Genomic DNA, 18336 nt, shown 5'->3' with positions numbered 1-18336 from the left:
ACGTAAACACTTAGGATAAATACTTTAATGAAAAGTTTAGTTCTTAAATTAAATAAAAGAATATCGATAAAGAAGGAGAAAGAAGACAAGAAGCGTAAGGTTGGGTAAACAACCCCCTTTTCTAGTCCCACTCGTGGACTTCTAATCAGGGGTCCGGCTCCCCAGCCACCGCACCGCCACATGCCCCGGCCCACAGATGTCTGATCAGAAGTCCGGGAGTCTGGCCACTGGCTTACGCACCGTTTAGCCATCCTCGGGCCCTTGGCCCGTTACATAACGAGGGTTATACATCGGCGCCGGTTATTTTCCCGTCTAGTTCCTAACTAGTCTCGAGGTAGGACTAAGTCCCGCGCTTCTTACCCGAGAGTCGGTAACACAAATTAACACTTTTAGTTAATAAGTATCGGACGGTAGCGTTCTGAGCACCCCATATTGGTACATATAGCATAAACTACTCTTACCGTCTTGGCTACCCCCTGCGGAGCCGGACTTATCAGCCATCACCTTTTTGGGCCTCTGCCGACTCCTGATTTGCTCCGTTTCCAGGCGGAGTCGGTGGTTCTGACCGCTCGTCCGCCATTAGAAATGGCTCGCCTCCATCCGCATACACGGACCTCAATGCCTATTACACTTCTCTAAAGCATCTGGCCTAAATGGCCCGGAATAAAGTGTCGTTTGCTTCTATATCACGTTACTGTCTTCTTTTATCATATATATGTTAACACCCGACCCTCTATGCTTGAGGTTAGGAAAACTCGAGTATGGACCTCGAGTATGTAAGTTACAACAACCATGAAGTCTCTAGCAGCTTTCGCCTTCATCGCAGTGAACGGAGCGCGCGGGGGTGCACTGCCGGACTGTACCAACGCGCCGTTCAGTTCAAATAAGATATGCGACACCAATGCGACTCCTCGCGATCGAGCTGCTGCGCTCGTGGAGGCGATGCAGACAAACGAAAAACTGGCCAACATTGTCAGGTAAGACATCGCAGCTATACTCTAGCCCCAAGCACTCGTCACTGTATGCCTACTGAGGTTACGTCTGTTGTTAGCAAGTCGCCGGGGGTTTCTCGTATTGGGCTGCCGTCGTACAATTGGTGGAGTGAGGCGCTCCATGGAGTGGCGTCCGCTCCGGGCGTGTCGTTTGCCGCGCCGTTTAACGTCTCTACTTCGTTCCCAATGCCCATTCTGATGTCGGCCGCCTTCGACGATGACCTGATAGAAAGCGTCGGCACAATTATTGGGACAGAAGCGAGAGCATTCGGCAACAACGATCGGTCGGGGATGGATTATTGGACACCCGACGTGAATCCCTTCCGCGACCCGCGTTGGGGACGTGGCTCTGAGACGCCGGGTGAAGACACGCTGCGCATCAAAGGCTATACAAAGCACCTGCTGCGAGGCCTCGAGGGGACCAAGCCACAGCGGCGCATCATTGCCACCTGCAAGCACTTTGCCGGCTACGACTTGGAGTCTTGGGGCGGCGTGACCCGGCACAGCTTCAACGCAAAGATTACTGCGCAAGACCTAGCCGAGTACTACATGCAGCCCTTCCAGCAGTGTGCCCGTGACTCCAATGTCGGATCAATTATGTGCTCGTACAACAGCATCAATGGTGTGCCTGCATGTGCTAACAGTTATCTCCTCGAAACAATACTCCGGGACCACTGGAATTGGACACAGAGCAATAACTACATCACGAGCGATTGCGAGGCCGTGGCCGACGTCTCTTCCGCTCACCACTACTCTAAGAGCAATGCAGCCGGGACAGCCGCATGCTTTAACAACGGCATGGACAACAGTTGTGAATATTCGGGTTCGTCAGACATTCCCGGGGCTTACAGCAGCAAGGCACTGAACGAGAGCACTGTCGACAAAGCCCTGGTTCGCCTCTACGAGGGACTTGTAAGGGTGGGCTACTTTGATGGGGCCGCTGCCGATTACGCCTCCCTGGGATTGGCTGATGTCAATACGGCGGAGGCCCAAAAGCTGGCTCTCCAATCAGCCACCGACGGCATCGTTATGTTGAAGAATGATGGAACTCTTCCACTCCCTCTTCAGGAGGGTTCCAAATTAGCCATGATCGGGTTCTGGGCAGACCAGGGAAGCAAGCTACAGGGAATTTACAGCGGCAAGGCACCATATCTTCGCACGCCTGCTTCTGCCGCCAGGAGCGCGAGATACAACATCACCGTAGCTACGGGGCCCATCCTAGAGTCGAGCACGGCTAGAGACACGTGGACTACCAACGCTCTTGCTGCGGCCAATGCCTCGGACTATATTCTTTACTTTGGCGGGCTCGACACGTCGGCGGCCGCTGAAGGTTCGGACCGTACCTCGATCGCCTGGCCGACAGCGCAAGTCGAGCTGATCAAGAAGCTGGCGACCGTCGGCAAACCCCTAGTAGTGATTCAGCTCGGTGACCAGGTCGACAACACCCCGCTCCTAGGACTGCAGGGACTCAACTCAATTCTCTGGGCGAGCTGGCCGGGGCAGGACGGCGGCCCAGCCGTCATGTCCATCATCAGCGGCGCCAAGGCGCCGGCAGGTCGCCTTCCTGTTACGCAGTACCCGGCCACCTACACCACACTCCCCATGACAGACATGAACCTGCGCCCGGTCGGTACAAACCCGGGCCGCACGTATAGGTGGTACCCGACGCCTGTGCAGGCCTTCGGTACAGGCCTGCATTACACGACCTTCCAGGCGGCCTTTGCGAATCTAACAGCAAGTTTGTCGATCTCAGACCTCCTGAACACCTGCGATAAAGATAATAAGTATCCAGACACGTGTGCGCTGCCACCACTGGGGGTGGCCGTGACCAACGCCGGCAACCATACATCGGATTACGTCGTGCTCGTTTTTGTCGCTAGCACGGCAGGGCCTAAGCCATACCCGATCAAGACGCTCGTGGCTTACCAAAGGCTTCGCGACATCAACGCAGGGCAGAAGGCCAGCGCCAACTTGTTGTGGACGCTGGGAAGCCTGGCCCGGCATGACGAGCAGGGGAATACAGTTTTGTATCCTGGCACATACACTCTAATACTAGACCAGCCGGGTCTGGCGAACGCGACGTTAACTCTTACAGGGAATGCTACAGTTTTGGACAAGTGGCCGGCTGCACCTAGTGTGAACTGACCATCTTCTAAGCATAGAGAGTGAGTCTGCTAGTTGATCAGGCTAGGGAGTTTTGTGCTCTATGGAGACACGGTATACCGTATGAAGGGAAGTGACAACTGAGACAAAGTGTAAAAAATAAAGCAGACGGGATTCGTGGGTTGATTAGATAAATTGACTTGGGTTACAGAACTCTACTACGCGCCTATGTTAACACGCACGGTCTTCTTTCTGCGGAAGGCATCTTTAGGTTGTGGTTTTGTAGCTAGCTGTACCACCAGAAGTTTATACCAACAAATCGCTCCAACATGTTCTTTATGCGCTTCTACTCTTTCTTACCCGCGAAGAAGCAGGTCACGGCGTGGTAGACCCCTGTTGAACCCGTGGCAATAGCGTGCCGACCATCGTAGATGGGGAAGACGACAACGGCAAAGAATGCAAAAAACTGCCACATGATAGCCACCGTAGTCCATGATGTAAAGAATGTCTTTGAGAAAACATAATCTCTGTAGAGAGGCATAGGCCAGAGAATGAAAGTTAGAAGCACCACAAAGATGAAGAATATCCAGGCAATGCGAAGCCAGCGGTAAAGTTCGGCTAGAACTTCAGGGCCAAAGGGGTGCTCAATATCATCCAGTGGGATTGAGGATTTAGGGATCTGTTGCACAGTCTCCCGAGCCGGGGCATTGTTCGTCGCTACAGTGCCCTTTTCGTCGGCAGAGCCAGGGATCACAACAGGTGTTGCACATCCGCTAGAATCGATGTTCTCGCCGCTTTTGACACTCTCGCCTGTCTCGCCGGTGCTCTCATCTCCACTGCCAGCTGCCAGCTCGTTGTGCTCTTTGATCTCAATACGCAGAAACTCGCGCCAGTCAAAAACACTCGGCTTCCACCAAAGAGACAATACCACGGAGTACAGTAAAGGCGAGAGGAAAGAGCCGCAAGCGCCAAAGAGCGCTGGTAGATTGCCTTCCGTCGTCGCCATGTTGATCGCACCGTAATAACTGTAGGCAGTGCCAAGCCAGATACCGAGACCAGTGAGAAATCCTAGAATGGGAGCGACGATGGCAGCCGTCTTTGTTTGCCGTTTCCAGCCCAAGGTCAGAGCCAGGGGAATAATGCCTGGACAGGCAATGACAGGCCGGAAATAGTTGAGCCAGGTCATGTCAGCGCCACCATAGTTGAGAGCGATGGCAATGCCCGTAATAAAGCAGGCATGGAAGACGACAGCTAGATGACTAACACGCACAAGCCGGCGGTCAGAGGCATGGGGATTGATGTACGTCTTGTACAAATCAAATGACAAGATACTCGACACCGCAATCATAGAACTGGAGACCGTACTGGTGAGGGCCATGAAGAGCAGAACGAAAAACGCCACGATGCCAGAAGGCCCAATGAGAGCCTTTACCGTGTAGGGCATGACGAAACCAGCGTTAACTTCCGCAAGAGTCAATGCGTCTGGGTAGGTCGGGAAGATGGGTGTGCTGTGAATAACGCGCGCCGCTAGGCCAATGACGGTGCCCAGCCCCCATGGAATTCCAAAAATAGCGATGGCGGCCAGGTTGTAGCCCGGCACGGTAGCCTTGACTTCGGTTGCAAAAGACTTTTGCCAAAAGGCTGTGTCCATGATGACAAGTGCAAGATTGCCAAATTTGAGAATGAGACCCCAGATAATGGCGTCCTGCGACTTCATTGTCAACAACGACCCTTCGTAGTTGGTCGGAATGTAATTGTCGGCGGCAACAGCTTGCACCTTGTCATAAAGACCATGCAGACCACCGACAGCATCATGTGTCAAAACTTTGAGGGTGAAGTAGATGATTAGAACCAACGCCACGGCCGTATGTAGGAAGTCTGTCAGGAATGTTGCTTTGAGACCGCCTACTGCCGTGTACAACACGACGCCTAGCGGGATCAACACCGTGGCTGCCGCAAAGTTCATGCCTGAGATGCCGAAGATGAGCTGCGACCCCGTAAGGATCATCGACGCACAGCCAAACACGTTATTGACCAAGTTCATGACCATGAACACCAAGTGGCCGGTCTTGCCGTAACGCATGCGTATAATTTCCAACGATGTGTGGGCGTAGGGCACCCGTATCTTGGCCAGCACACCGAGGGCAGCCATAAGTGCAATCTGGAAACAGAGGCCACAAGCCCACCAGTACGGAAGGGCAAGACCATAACGGTAGCACATGGCTGCACAGAGCACCGTCTCGTTGATCCACATCCATGACGAGAACACGGCCGACGCCGTTAGGCCCGTGCCAACGGACCGGTTGGCCACTAGGAACATTTCGGATGTGTCGTTGTCTTCCGAGAGATAGGCGCGCTGCACCTTGACGGCCAGTAAAATGACGATACAAAACAGTACGCCGAGGCCGATCAGCAAGCCATAGCCGGTGCGTTGAGACACCAGCGTCAGACCATGCACGTTCGCAGCCAGGTCGGTGCGAGAGGCTATGGCCTGGACGGCAGATTGCACTGCGTCCATGTCGAGAACGTTGGGTGACTTGTAAAGAAAGGTAAAAACAATGTAGAGTATCGTGAATTGATATGAGGTAACGGCGGCCGGCAGTTTCAGACTGCCAATGCTTGCCGAGAGCTGTCAAGACCGGGGCGAACGTCCTGATGATTATGGTCGTTGAAAGGGCATACTCCTTTAATGAAACAAGAACGGATTCCGGTATTTTATAACAATGATTTCAAAGAATCTTGTCGAACTGGGTTATTTCTGTCGTATTATGTCAGTGACTCTTGTTGCTATTCTTCTTTCTATGGTGATTTTATACTTTGCACATCTTTTCATTTATTTATCTGGCAATTCTATGGGTGTTCTGCCAATTCGCTTTGACGTCTTTTTGTGTTTTGCCTCTTCTCTCTTGATCTTCATAATCACGACAGGCGAAGATCGGTGACGTGCTATTGCACGTACTGATTGCATTTTCCTCGTGTGGGACTTTTGCGATTCTGGAGCAGCCGTACCGGGTTACAAAGCTGCGTTGTGGACCATACAGGTAAGGTTCTGCACTGTTGTTTTGAGCAGAAAAAATTCACGGCATACGACATACGACTTACGAGATACGACGTAAAATATCAAGATTTAGGTTTCAGCGAGCAACTGCCGGTACGGGTCCACTTAAGATAGTTGTTTGACGAGAGCAGTCGATCTAAGTCCTTCGGTACGGAATACACCACCGGACGATCTTAATGATGCCACCATGCTTGAAATCACGAAATGCGTGGACGTACCATATTAGTGGGTACGAGTGAAGACGCCACAAAATAGAACAGATAAACGATCGGACATGAATATTCGCTTTATAATGATTCACATCTCTTATTTAACACATTTAATTTCGTCGAATATAAGAACATAGGGCGAATTATGTTTGTTATTAAACTAATAATTAAATACCTAAAACAAACTCATATATAGTTCTTTCATATAAGCATAAAAAATCATACGATTTACGGAAGATGCGGAAGTCGGGTAAATATGATTTTAAATGGCACATTGAGACCGGTTTCGGCGCGTCGTCAACGTGGACATCATGGAAGGCGGCATGATGTGTTGTGTATCCATTATGTGTCGCGCTTGTATTATAATTTAATATGTAATTGCCTTTACATAAAGATAAGTCCTCTAATATACCCGTATAATATTTAAAGTTTCTTCTTCCAATGACAACACTCACAGCCAGGCACAGACTTGCATAACCAGGGGTTCATCCTGAATGCACTCTCAAAAGCTGGACAATTAAGCCCGCCACCACGAGATCTTGCACACGCCCAACACACCCCTGTACTAACCCAATTCCCATCCAACAGCTCTTGGCGGATGATCTCCGTGGCAGTATCCGCGCCCAGTCCAAATCTGACGTCGTCTGTAAGTCAATATGTGAGACTGGTCCGTATTAAAGCCAGAAAAGGTGCATTGGTAACGCTCATTCTGGGAACAGCACCGATACAACCACTCAAGCATAGCCTTGAGCCAGCGATGGTCATGTCATCTCAAGTCACATCAGCAGCCAGACTGACAAACTGGTTGGAATGTGCTGCACAATGCCAAAGCTACCAAGAAAGGCAATGAGGCACTGCTGGTCGTTGTCTAGTTACCGTTACCGGGAGATCAGACGAATTGAAATTGAGACTCGAGCTAAGGCTCAAGAGAATCGTTACCAGCTTGCATCACTCATACCGTATAATGAAGGCGCCGGTCATGAGACCACCAACTGAATAACCGGCCATGGAATGTATCACATCGGTGCTAGCCTGGGTTGGAGAAGTATTGTGCGTGACCTGACAGCAAGGGAATGACGTATATTAAGTTGAGTGCGATATGCTCTGAAATAATAGCATGAGAAGGACTGTTGCGATGACGTAGTGTCGCAACAGGTTTGGAAATATGGGTTCCTGTGCCCTGGAACACTCTACCCACACGAAACCAACAGCCATTTGGTGTGACAGAATAAGGTACACCGCAAACAGTGGGCATGTCTATCCCACTTAACCGCTACGTCCCCCCTCCCCGTCTCCCGCCCCTGCAGCTCGACTGCCCGACGGATCAACTGCCTGCACAACATAGCTGCGGTTACGATTGAGTACTGGGGACTGGCTATCCCGGAGATCACTACGGCGATACCAATTTGAATGGTGACCATGGCACAGCCGCTCACACAGCAACTAACGACACGTAAAAGGGCCTGCGTACCATTAGCAATACGTACAAGGTATACTAAGCCGTTGTGTGCACCAACGTCATGGAGCTACGCAACCTAGTCGACGATCTCTTTGAGGCGCCCAGCCCTACGAGGAATGGAAGATGGGTACCCAACGGCGGTGTCCTTTCCATATGGGCGACCGCATCGGAAAGGCAACGCTCGGAATCATTGTTCAGATGCATATTAGATCCTGGGCTATGGACAACTATGACGAGGTTGTGAAGTCGATGTGTACCGAAGTAGTTGACCAGTGTCCGCTTTTCGAAGACTACACAACACAGTCGTCGTTTATGACTGTAATATGAAGTTACCTCCAAGTCAGCAGAATACATTACAGAAAGACTCATTACTTAGTCTCTCGTGTGGAGCGGGTAGGATGTGTTGGTATTCGGGCTGCCCACGAGGATGTAGACAGAACAAGAACAGATAACCGGTAAAGACCCGTCACACACTTATCAAAAGTCGTACAGTCGTGTGTGGAAGTTATGCATTATACGTGTGTTGTATGCAATTATGCAGTTATGAACTTATACCCTTTATCTGTTACTTTTTGTTACGAATGGGTACGGCCCGTGGTCTCACACTAACGGTGACAAAACGACGCCATACTTTGTGTTTCCTGCAACTAAATACTCCTCTGTACGGAGTACGGAGTACGTTATTGTTTTTTTTTTTTTTGCGTACATATTGCTCACACATTTGCTACGTATGGAAAACAAGGACAATATTAAGCCTGCTTGGTGTTGTTTAGTTATTATCTTAAAGCCAGCCTAGTGATGTCGCTTTGTAGTGTCTAGTTCCGTTAGCGTCAGACTTATTTCACATGCATACGCAGCAGAAATTACTTGGCCATGTTCACTGGTCCAGGCCGAATCAACACGGTTGGAATCCAACGCACTCGGTGTAAGCAATTGGGGACGAATTTCGTTCAAGCCTCCCGTAATCCTGAAGAGAGAGTCAAATGTTCGACACGTACAGAAGTACTCGAACTTACGTGCTCCATAATTGTCCGTACTTTCTAATTGCTACTATGCCTGAGTGCCTCCGAGCCTCCTTGTTAAGTCTTTCTTCCTTTTCTGTCGATCCAAATACTCCGTCTGATTTCCCACGCACTATTTTCCACGTCGACATGGATCACAATGGTACCTGAAACAAGGATTGAGCGGGGAAGTACTCCACCCATTCCCATTTGCTCTTCATTACTAGACCATCTTCACATGTGTTTACTCCTCTATTCACGTGTCTACCTGTCTCCGCATCGCTCTTGCTGCAGTCAAGCCGAGGAGAGATACCCCAGATGGCCCATGCAACTCCCCGGAATGTCCCCAGATGCGCCCAAACGAGCCCCGCGAGCGACAAATGTTGCATGTGGGGAGGTATTTTTCCCAGGATCATGGTGCCAATTACAATGCGCATACAGCTACTCCGTGCATCTTCTTGCAACGACGAGGAAGCCAGTGGCAACGGGCCATGGAGATAGTAACATCATTACCCACGTCCGTCGTAAGCAGTTAAGTAGCAAGGATTATTTTGGTACAAAGTACATATTCAACGACGATCGTTCCTTCCTTCTCTCTGCTACTTTGATTCTGCCCACATATACTTTCTATCTCCCCCCTTCTCCATTTTTTCTCTCTTTTTATTCTTTTTTCTTTCTACCCCGACCACCCACTTCAGTCGCCCAATCCCTCATCCACGCAAAACAAACCTTTGTTATTTCTCCGAATCCCGTCACTATGCGTGTTTCTACTGTTGTTCGTGCCGCCTTTGTGGCCGTGACCGCTACAACGGCTGCTGCCAGTGGTGCCGACATCGTCAGCGCTCTCGACAACGTCGACTCAGCGACGCAGAAGCTCCAGAATATCGTCAATGGCTGGTCGGGCGGCCTTCTGGGCTCGCTCCCGATCCTGCCTCAGAGCGCCCGCGTTCTATCGGCAATCAACGACGGCACGGATACTGCCAATGACAGCGACCCGTTGACCCAGGACGAGGCTCTTGGCATTGCCACGGCCGTCACAACTCTGTCCACGACCGTTAACTCCACTATGACAGCGCTCATCAACCGCCACGACGATTTCGAGCACTTACTCCTCGCACCTGTCGTCCTAATTGACCTCAAGCTGCAGAAGAAGGCCTCTGACGACATGAGCGCTGCCATTATCGCAAAGGTACCTGCTGCTCTGCAGGGCATTGCCTCGAACCTGGCTGCCCCCATCGGCGCGTCTTTCGACCAGGCTATTGAGGCTTTCTCTCTGTCGAACGGCATCTAAGTCCAATCGAAGACAACTAGAATGCAACCGGGGCCATTGACGAGAGCAGTAACAAAGGGGGAAGCAGAGAGGATGACGGATATATAAGCGACAAAAAAAATTAAGTGAGCGGCTTCTTGTATTGGTTCTGATGAAGCGAAGAGCAATCGCTGAGCAACCAGTTTCATGTGTTGTAACCATAGAAAATATCGTCAGAGGTAAATACATTGAGCCGATCTCAAACTACTTCGCGCAGAAAGTATCACCACAAACCATAGGAATGTAAAAATGTTGGAAGTGGTGTGCCACGCTTTAGCTCTTACCACCGTGGCGAGTGAATGATAAAGGCCATCAGCAACCCAGAAATCAAACCTGTGCATGGAAGGGTGATGACCCAGCCCGCGTAGATCCAAAGAACCATTCGCCAGTTGATCGTACGCCAATCACCCGAGCAGAGACCGACACCAACGGTAGCACCCGTAATGCACTGTGTAGTTGACACAGGCAGTTCTGTTTGTGTCAGCAGGTTTCCCATGAGTGGATGACAATGCCTGGCCAGCGCTCATGGAATTAAAATAGTACAAATCGTGCACCCAGAGGCCATAAATAAACCATGGTCTGGGAGACGGGCCGTTGGATATAAGTAAGACTTACTTAGACGGGTGGCGAGAATGATTGTTGTGGCGCTAGCTAGCTCCATAGAAAACCCACGGGACGGCGAGTGAAGAGTAATGCGGTTACCCAGGTTGCGCATGATGTTGTAGCCGTACGTCCAAAGCCCAATGATCAAAGCAGCGCCACCAAAGACAAGAATCCAGATGGGAACGTCAGCCTTGCCCTTCTCAGGCAAAGCACCGTCGTTCCAGATCTGGAAGATTGTGGCATAGGGTCCAATAGCGTTGGCAATGTCGTTGGCACCATGTGTGAAAGACGCAGTCGCAGCAGTCATGACCTGCAGGAAGGTGAACATGTACTCCGTCTTGTTGTCGTAGTGTGCGACGCGGGCGTGCATGGCCTCTAGGTCGCCTGTCAACAGAGTACGTTTGTCCTTCTGTGAGTTGACAATGTCGACGTCAACACCACGGAAAATAGCATACTTGAAGTACCAAAAGAGGACCGAGCCGGAATACCACTTGCCATCGGGCTTGGGGCCGACAATGGACTTCTGTTTCTCAGGCTGCTTCTCGTTTTGGATGCCTTCCGGGGGTAGCAGCTGGCCACGTCGTGCCGGGTTGTTCACCACGCCATCGTCGGAAACGCTTGCCGTGTTCGTGGCATTGTTGCCCTTCAGCTCGGGCGACCCATTGCCTAGGGTCGCTTCCTCGTCCGTCACGCCCTGGCCTCTGGGCGCCTCCTCACTGACAACGGCGCGCGCACGCCGTGTATCCAGCTCCTCCTGCGTGAGATGGCCCTGGTAGAAGTTGCGCGTACCACAATGTCCCGGCGGCGGCGGGCCAGCATCGGGGCGACGTAAGTTAAGCGGCCCCAGGGGCAGGTGGTAGGCCTTGATCGTCCAGTCGTCGCGGATAACCTTGCAGTAAAGCCACGGGCAGAGGAAAATGGCAATGAAAATGCCCCAGGCAGCTCCGACACCGACAATCACACCGACCACCTGCGGGTCCGTTAGCGTCACGGCGTAGCTGCCACCTTTCCAAAGCAGTAACATAGTGAGTAGAGACGCCGTGATGCCAAAATAAACGGGAACAGTCAACAGAGCCTTGTAGACGGGCCTAGAGCGCAGCATGACCGCGTATTTTGTAATCGTGAAGATGATGGCGCCAAAAATGCCCGAGATACCGGGGGCCAGGATCCACGCCAGGAAGACCTGCACCACGCCAGAATTAACCACAGCCGTGCCACTACCTGATCCAACCCATTGGATGCCATTGGCGCCAACGGACGCAATTCCCATGCCAATGACACCGCCCATGATGGAGTGGGTGGTGGACACGGGCATACCAACTTTGGTGGCAAAAGTGAGGTACACCGACGAGGCTATAATGGCACACACCATGCCCAACATTAGCACCCCAGGCGTTTCAGCGTACAGGTCGGTGTTGACGACCTTGGTGCGGATGGTGTCCGCTACACGGGCTCCGACGCCGACTGCACCTCCAAACTCCATCACACTGGCAAGACACATGGCCTGCAGATACGTGACGGAGCGCGAGCTGACAGACGTGGTCCATGAGTTGGCGACATCATTGGCACCTGTAATTTAAGTGTTAAGAGGAGAGGAAGGAGCGTGGAGGAGGCGGGGCTTGTTGACGGGAAAACCATTCTCACCAATGTTCCATGCATCCAGGAAGGCGAAGATTGTGCCAACAGCAAATAGATGGTTATATTCCAGAAGGCGGACCATCTTGAGTGGAATGCGGTGATACTGCCGGTCGGTCCAAATGGAAAGAAAACGGATGTCGAAAAAAATGCGTATAGTAAGTCACAGAACGATATGAGTTGACAAAAGCAAAGAATGACTGAATGTAGACTCCGGTCTGCAGAAGATGGAATGGAGTTCGACATCAAGTCCAGCGGCGGTCTCGAAGAATCTTTATATCTGTCGAGCATTACGACTGGAAAGTAACTAGACGAAGACATCAAGCCAACGCTCATCTTCGGCCTGTTGTCTTTTCCTTTTCTACGCCCTCGGCATCACTCTCTCGGTGTCCATTTGCACAGCCATGGGACTCGGCAACGCCTTGGCCAGACTACATCGGCCATCCTCATTGCTTCCAGATCGCTATGCCGTATTTTGGTTCGCCCTTTGCTGAAGCAAACCAACGCACGTGTGCCATCCGGACCCGCTCCGCCAAATGTTGAGTTGGATGTCTCTCCGATTGAGTCTCGGCGTACTATTCGTGATCATATTGGCGTGAGGCAAAAATCGTTTCCCTTTTGCAGTCCTCCTTGGACGTTGGTGGTGTCCCAAGAAGCTGAGTACCTTGGCGGACCTTGGCGAGCTTGGCAAGTGGGAGCCGCTGTACTTTTATATTTGGTCGCTGGATACGGCCTTTGAAATGGACTTTTGAAAAACAGCGCTGTCTCTCCGACTGGGTGAACCCACTTACTCCGGACGACTTGGTCTCGCCCCGCCGCAGGCGTTAAGGTGCACCAAAGAGTCGCATGTACGACGCAGCGTCCTGATAATTGTAAGGCTATGCAGCCATATTTTTGACCAGTCAGTGACTGGCCACTTTTTGAGTGAGGCCAAGACTCACCAAGATCGACTGCCGTCAGAGACGAATCAGATTTTGGCAATGAGCCTGGAAGGCCGACAACGTCCAAGAACACCAAGACACTGGGCAAAAGCTTCGGAATCGTCTAATCAGAGGCCAGAACACCACCACGTGTCTGTCAGGGTTTCAAAACGCGTGTTTTGCCTCGTGGATGACTACATATTCGATCAAAACAGAATTCATTGTGAGCCGCGTACAGCATTGGAGTCGTTTGTACTTTACTCCCTTTTCGTTTTACTCCGTTTCCGTTTACTTCTTGCTATTGCGATGAAATTCTGACATTGAGTACTGTTACGAATTACAAAAGCTCACAAGACATGCTTTGGAAGCTTCATTGCCAAATCCGTTGGTTGTTCCACATTTTTATTGAAAACTGGACCGCACAAAATACACTGTTTTCTTGAATGTACCAACATCAATTTGATATCCGACTCAGTCAACTCACAGCCCGACTTGGTCCACGGCCTGATACTCGTGAGCTACGTTGGCCCTCACATTGCGTTGAACGAATACAGGCTTTGCCTGTCGCAAAACGTTGCCGTCGCCGTCAATCGCCTCCGCATAGATTTTAACACCATCCAGGAATGGCACCGAAGCAACGTTCTTGAAGAATGCATGCGTCTCAAATCCAGAACGCTTCACCTCACCCAGGAAACGGCCATCGAGTGCCACATAAAAGCGCCAGACTTTTGTCTCGGTGTCGCCGTTCCACGACACATAGGCATCGATGCCCTCTTTGTTGGCGGAATCCGATACATAAACAGCGAGAGCTGGCTCTTCCGCCGGAATACCCGTCCAGTTCGCCCGGAAACCACGGTAGCTCTGCACAAGGTGACCAGCCGGGTCCGAGTCCAGGTAAGCATGGAACAGAACCTCGCCGTCCTCGGCATACTCGGTGATTGCGCCTGCCTGGCCCCAGTTGACAAAGACATGGCCGTTGGGCAGAATCTGCGTACTGCCCTGTGTAGATGCAGACAGGCCGTCAGGTGCCTCGTATGAGCGAATTGCGGTGGCTCTGCCGGTGTTGTAGTCGAGCTTGTAAACACGAGCACGCGACGTAGGGTGCGTCTTCACATCGGCCGAATGGGCGCCGTTGTCAAACAGGGAGATGTACTCGATGCTTCCGTCCGTTGAACGGCCGCAAAAACGGGCGTGGTGCTGGTAACCAAAGACATCGTTTTCTGGGTTCTCAAATTCAAAGTCTGCACCGCCGTGCAGGCCGCCCAGCTGCCAAAGGACGTGGCCATTTGTGCCGTTTAACTTATACACACTTGCCATGTTGCGTGCCGACACTAGGTAATTGCCGTCGCCGTCCTTGTCCACACTGTTGACATGAAAGTAGTTCCACGCGTCGCTCTCGGAGCGGCCCGAGCCAAAAATATTCGTTTTCGTGTCCAGAGGGAACGCGCTGCGCTTCGGGTCGACATGGTCGAAGCTGTGCCATTCAAAAACAACCTCGCCTGTTTCGATATCGATTTCTAAGGGGCACCGTGTGAGTGACATTGGCTCATATTGTTCCCTGCCCCCTTTTGTCGCCTACCTTGGAAACCGCTCGACAGGACCCAAACCTGGCTTTCGTCGCCGCCCCACGGTTTGAGCGACGCCACGACAGGCAGGGGAATTTCAATCAGCGCTGTCTTCTCGTCGATGATATTAAACTCGTGTGCCGATGCCCAGCGGTGACCGCCAGATTGCAGCACCTTGGCCGGCCGGTAGTGCTTGTCCAGCAGCGAGTGGAAGCCAAACATCCGGCCGTGAACCGGATCCAATGCGCCCTGGAATGCCCGCAAGTATGGCTCGCCCTTCCAGATCACAGGCGCAAAATTGGCCACCCAGCCGGCATGATAACCTACACCGGACCAAACCAGCTCGCCGTCGTCCTGGAAAATGTAGGCAGCCGGCTGGATGGGGCCGAAGGCGACATTGTCTGGGCCTGTCGTAAAGCCCGGGTACTGGCCGACAAACAGCAAGCCTCTTTCGAGAGACCCTGGCTTTCCAGTTGTTGTAATATTCAAATGCGGAATAGCAAACTCCGGGCGGCTTCGGAACTCAAAATTCGCAGCCGCGAGGCTGGCCAGTACGGCAAACGTAGAAAGCGAAGTGGTTTTCATGCTGTACTTTGTGCCTGTCCATACGACGCAGCTGTGCATCTTCGAGAAGAAGAAAGGCAGGCCACAAAATACAGGCAGTGCCTTTTAATTTGGACCTATTTAATGTCTTTCGCTTTGTGGTCATCGGTCATGTCGTCCTGTGCATTAAGCAGACTGCGATATTGCGCAATTGCTCCCGATCACGTCAACACTAACACCAATTCATCGCAGTCGCCCAGCCTATTCCCGGTTTCCGACTGCCTTTCCTTTGATTTCAGCACAAGACCAATACAACAAATGTAAGTAACGTCGACAGGCCATGATATCAAAATGGTCAGACTTACCGATGGGAATGGGGACTAAAGAACGACGGCCGCAGCCTCTTTATTGCATTGGTCTGGAGCACAGTTGAATTCCTGCACTGGACATTCACCAGGGTTTAGTGGCGATGCCATTACCCCAAGGGTGACCTGACATTCCACGTGCGCCCCTGATGGCAAAGCCAGGCCACATCTTGTCGCTCGCCCCTGGCCGACCCGTCCATCGCTCCGTTTTGCATTGATCCCAACCTTGCTTAATCTCACAATGTCTTGGCATGCCCTACCCATGACGCGTGGCAGCAAGTGCCAACGCAGAAAACGCGTTAGCCCAAACGGCCGTCATATGTAAGAAATCGCAATTGTGGCTGTATGAACTGGCGATGATTTTCCGATCGGTTACACCCGATACCACGCGACGCGGCCAGGCTATTGACCATTATGTAGCAATCAAAACTGGTCCGTAGGCGACGAGGGGCCCTCGAAAAAGTAAATGAACCAAAGAATCGTGTTAGCTGGCCCTCGTGCTTCGGCGCAAATCCTCAATTGCGCCTAGTACAACGATCGCCAACTGATCATACCCCGTAGCTTTTGGGCAACCATATTCATTTGATAATTTGCCGCCTTAGATGAGGGTTGACCCTGCAGGACATTGCCACCAATCAGCATTTTCGGTGTCTATTGGCGCAGCTGCAAATGAAAGGACTACTCCGTGCTGATGGGCATGTATTAAAGCAATCTGATTCCAAGTCTCTGATATCGAGATTTATTGGACAGGCGGGGTGTATGTTTTGAGCCGGCACTCCTCTGTTCTGAATTTTATTATGCGCCGCCTCATTGTCGCGACCTCCTAGCAGCTTTCACGATGGCCCTTCTCGCCAGTGTCCTCGTCCTCGCCAGTGCTGCAAATGCTCAGGTCGGCTCGATGCTGTCACCTGCCTTCGATATCAACTTCCTGAAGACCTCTGCCGCTTCAAACCCCCTCGGCTGGCTTGGAGCCAACGGCCCTTATGCATCTGGTAAGAAACACGCTCCGTTGTTATAAATCTGGTCTAGGAAGCAGCGCATCGCATAGGACCTAACACGACTAGGCCCCAATGTGTATGGCATCTCTTCGGATGTGCCGGAGCATTGCACTGTCGATCAGGCCTTCTTCGTTTCCCGCCATGCTTCTCGGTACCCCGACCCCGGTGCTTACAATGGTTGGGTAGACATGAAGAACCGTGTTAGTTGGTTTGGGCCCGTATCTTTCCCGGTCTCCTTTTTAATGTCTCTGCTGACGGGCCAGTTTTCGGCGGGTAATGGATATAATGCCACGGGAACGCTCTCCTTCCTGCCGTCTTGGAAGCCCGTGCTGACAAACTCCGGCCTTCAAATGTCCAACCTCTCGCCAACGGGACAGAAGGAGGCTTTCGACATGGCATATGCTCTGCGTACCAAATATCCTCAGTTGTATAACGAGGGCGACGATCTGTACGTCTGGGCCAACAACTACTCGCGGGTGTTGCAGACAGCCAAGCTGTTTGTCCGCGGCTTTCTTGGTGTCAACGCTACCAATCTGGGCCACATTGTGTCTGTCACGTCCTCCGGAAGCGTCGACGCTATCGGTAACTCTCTCGGACCATCCGACAGCTGCCCCAACTTTGTCGACGTGTCTGGCGGCATGTATTTTTCCAACTGGTCCAATGTCTACATCCCGCCAATCCAAAAACGTCTCCAGTCGCTTATTTCCGGCAACCTTACATTCACTTCCGACGATATTTCCCAGATACCATATCTCTGCGGATTCGAGTCTCAGATCACCGGCCGTCTCTCGCCGTGGTGCAATGTCTTCTCTGACAAAGAGCTTCAGTACTATCAATATTCCAACGATCTCCGGTACTACTATGGCGTGGGTCCTGGTACCAAGTTACCGGCGACAATGATGCTGCCATATCTGAATGCGGTTATGGGTTTATTGAAAACAGGCCCTGGTGCTCTTCATGGCACCGCAGCGGACGGCTCGGATTTCACTGTACCCCAGCTCTTGGTCAGTTTTCTCAACGACGGCCAGCTGAATGAACTAATCACAGCATCCGGCGTACACGATGCACAAGCTGCACTATCTGACTCGCATATGGATCCGAATCGCCTGTACATTGGTAACCGATTCACGACCATGCGCGGCACCGTTGGCTTTGAGCGCCTCAACTGTGCTGTGCGGCCCAGCAGGAACAGCTCCAGCGATCTCCTACCGCTGGCCCAGCGCACCTGTGGTGGCAACACGAAAGTGCCATCCTTTCCCCCGTCAATCACCAACCACACTTTTATCCGTGTGCTTTTGAATGACGCTGTCTACCCTGTTCCCGGATGCCAAAACGGACCTGGCTACTCTTGTCTTCTGGACGACTATGTCGAGTTCGTTGGCAGCAAGTACAACAAATCCGGCAACTGGGCTGAAAACTGTGGCGTGACAGCTCCTGGCGCTCCAAAGGTTGTTGCTGGTGCGACCTTCTACACGAAGCTGGGCGGTGACTTTTTGCAGGTTATTTCGCCCTAGATGATGTCACTTCCATGTAAACCTTATAGACTGTCAAGTTCCCATAAATAACAAGTTTGTGG

At 51.7% G+C, this 18336-nt stretch overlaps 6 protein-coding genes across 6 annotated transcripts; 3 read left to right on the top strand and 3 right to left on the bottom strand.

Moving 5' to 3' along the window:
- Window positions 1-792: 792 nt before the first annotated feature.
- SPSK_10621 (uncharacterized protein) lies at window positions 793-3137 on the top strand (the record flags this gene model as incomplete). The annotated part of the gene is made up of 2 exons (XM_016736958.1): window positions 793-977; window positions 1010-3137. The coding sequence occupies 2 exons, from the start codon at window positions 793-795 to the stop codon at window positions 3135-3137; spliced, it is 2313 nt and encodes a 770-aa protein (XP_016583851.1).
- Window positions 3138-3441: 304 nt separating this feature from the next.
- SPSK_05037 (sodium/solute symporter) lies at window positions 3442-5613 on the bottom strand (the record flags this gene model as incomplete). Its single annotated transcript, XM_016731790.1, has 1 exon — window positions 3442-5613. The coding sequence occupies one exon, from the start codon at window positions 5611-5613 to the stop codon at window positions 3442-3444; it is 2172 nt and encodes a 723-aa protein (XP_016583850.1).
- A 3966-nt stretch (window positions 5614-9579) lies between these two features.
- On the top strand, window positions 9580-10113 carry SPSK_05616 (antigenic cell wall galactomannoprotein; the record flags this gene model as incomplete). Its single annotated transcript, XM_016732358.1, has 1 exon — window positions 9580-10113. The coding sequence occupies one exon, from the start codon at window positions 9580-9582 to the stop codon at window positions 10111-10113; it is 534 nt and encodes a 177-aa protein (XP_016583849.1).
- Window positions 10114-10411: 298 nt separating this feature from the next.
- Window positions 10412-12454, bottom strand: SPSK_05079 (solute carrier family 20 (sodium-dependent phosphate transporter); the record flags this gene model as incomplete). Its single annotated transcript, XM_016731831.1, has 3 exons — window positions 10412-10602; window positions 10747-12303; window positions 12379-12454. The coding sequence occupies 3 exons, from the start codon at window positions 12452-12454 to the stop codon at window positions 10412-10414; spliced, it is 1824 nt and encodes a 607-aa protein (XP_016583848.1).
- Window positions 12455-13769: 1315 nt separating this feature from the next.
- On the bottom strand, window positions 13770-15478 carry SPSK_05165 (uncharacterized protein; the record flags this gene model as incomplete). The annotated part of the gene is made up of 2 exons (XM_016731915.1): window positions 13770-14806; window positions 14869-15478. 2 exons carry the CDS (start codon window positions 15476-15478, stop codon window positions 13770-13772), a joined length of 1647 nt encoding a protein of 548 aa, XP_016583847.1.
- Window positions 15479-16600: 1122 nt separating this feature from the next.
- On the top strand, window positions 16601-18274 carry SPSK_05177 (acid phosphatase; the record flags this gene model as incomplete). The annotated part of the gene is made up of 2 exons (XM_016731927.1): window positions 16601-16754; window positions 16827-18274. 2 exons carry the CDS (start codon window positions 16601-16603, stop codon window positions 18272-18274), a joined length of 1602 nt encoding a protein of 533 aa, XP_016583846.1.
- Between the last annotated feature and the right edge of the window lie 62 nt (window positions 18275-18336).

This window comes from Sporothrix schenckii (assembly GCF_000961545.1).
Source record: "Sporothrix schenckii 1099-18 chromosome Unknown Cont49, whole genome shotgun sequence".
NCBI classification, from domain to species: domain Eukaryota; kingdom Fungi; phylum Ascomycota; class Sordariomycetes; order Ophiostomatales; family Ophiostomataceae; genus Sporothrix; species Sporothrix schenckii.
This window is presented reverse-complemented; position numbering and strand designations above follow the sequence as displayed.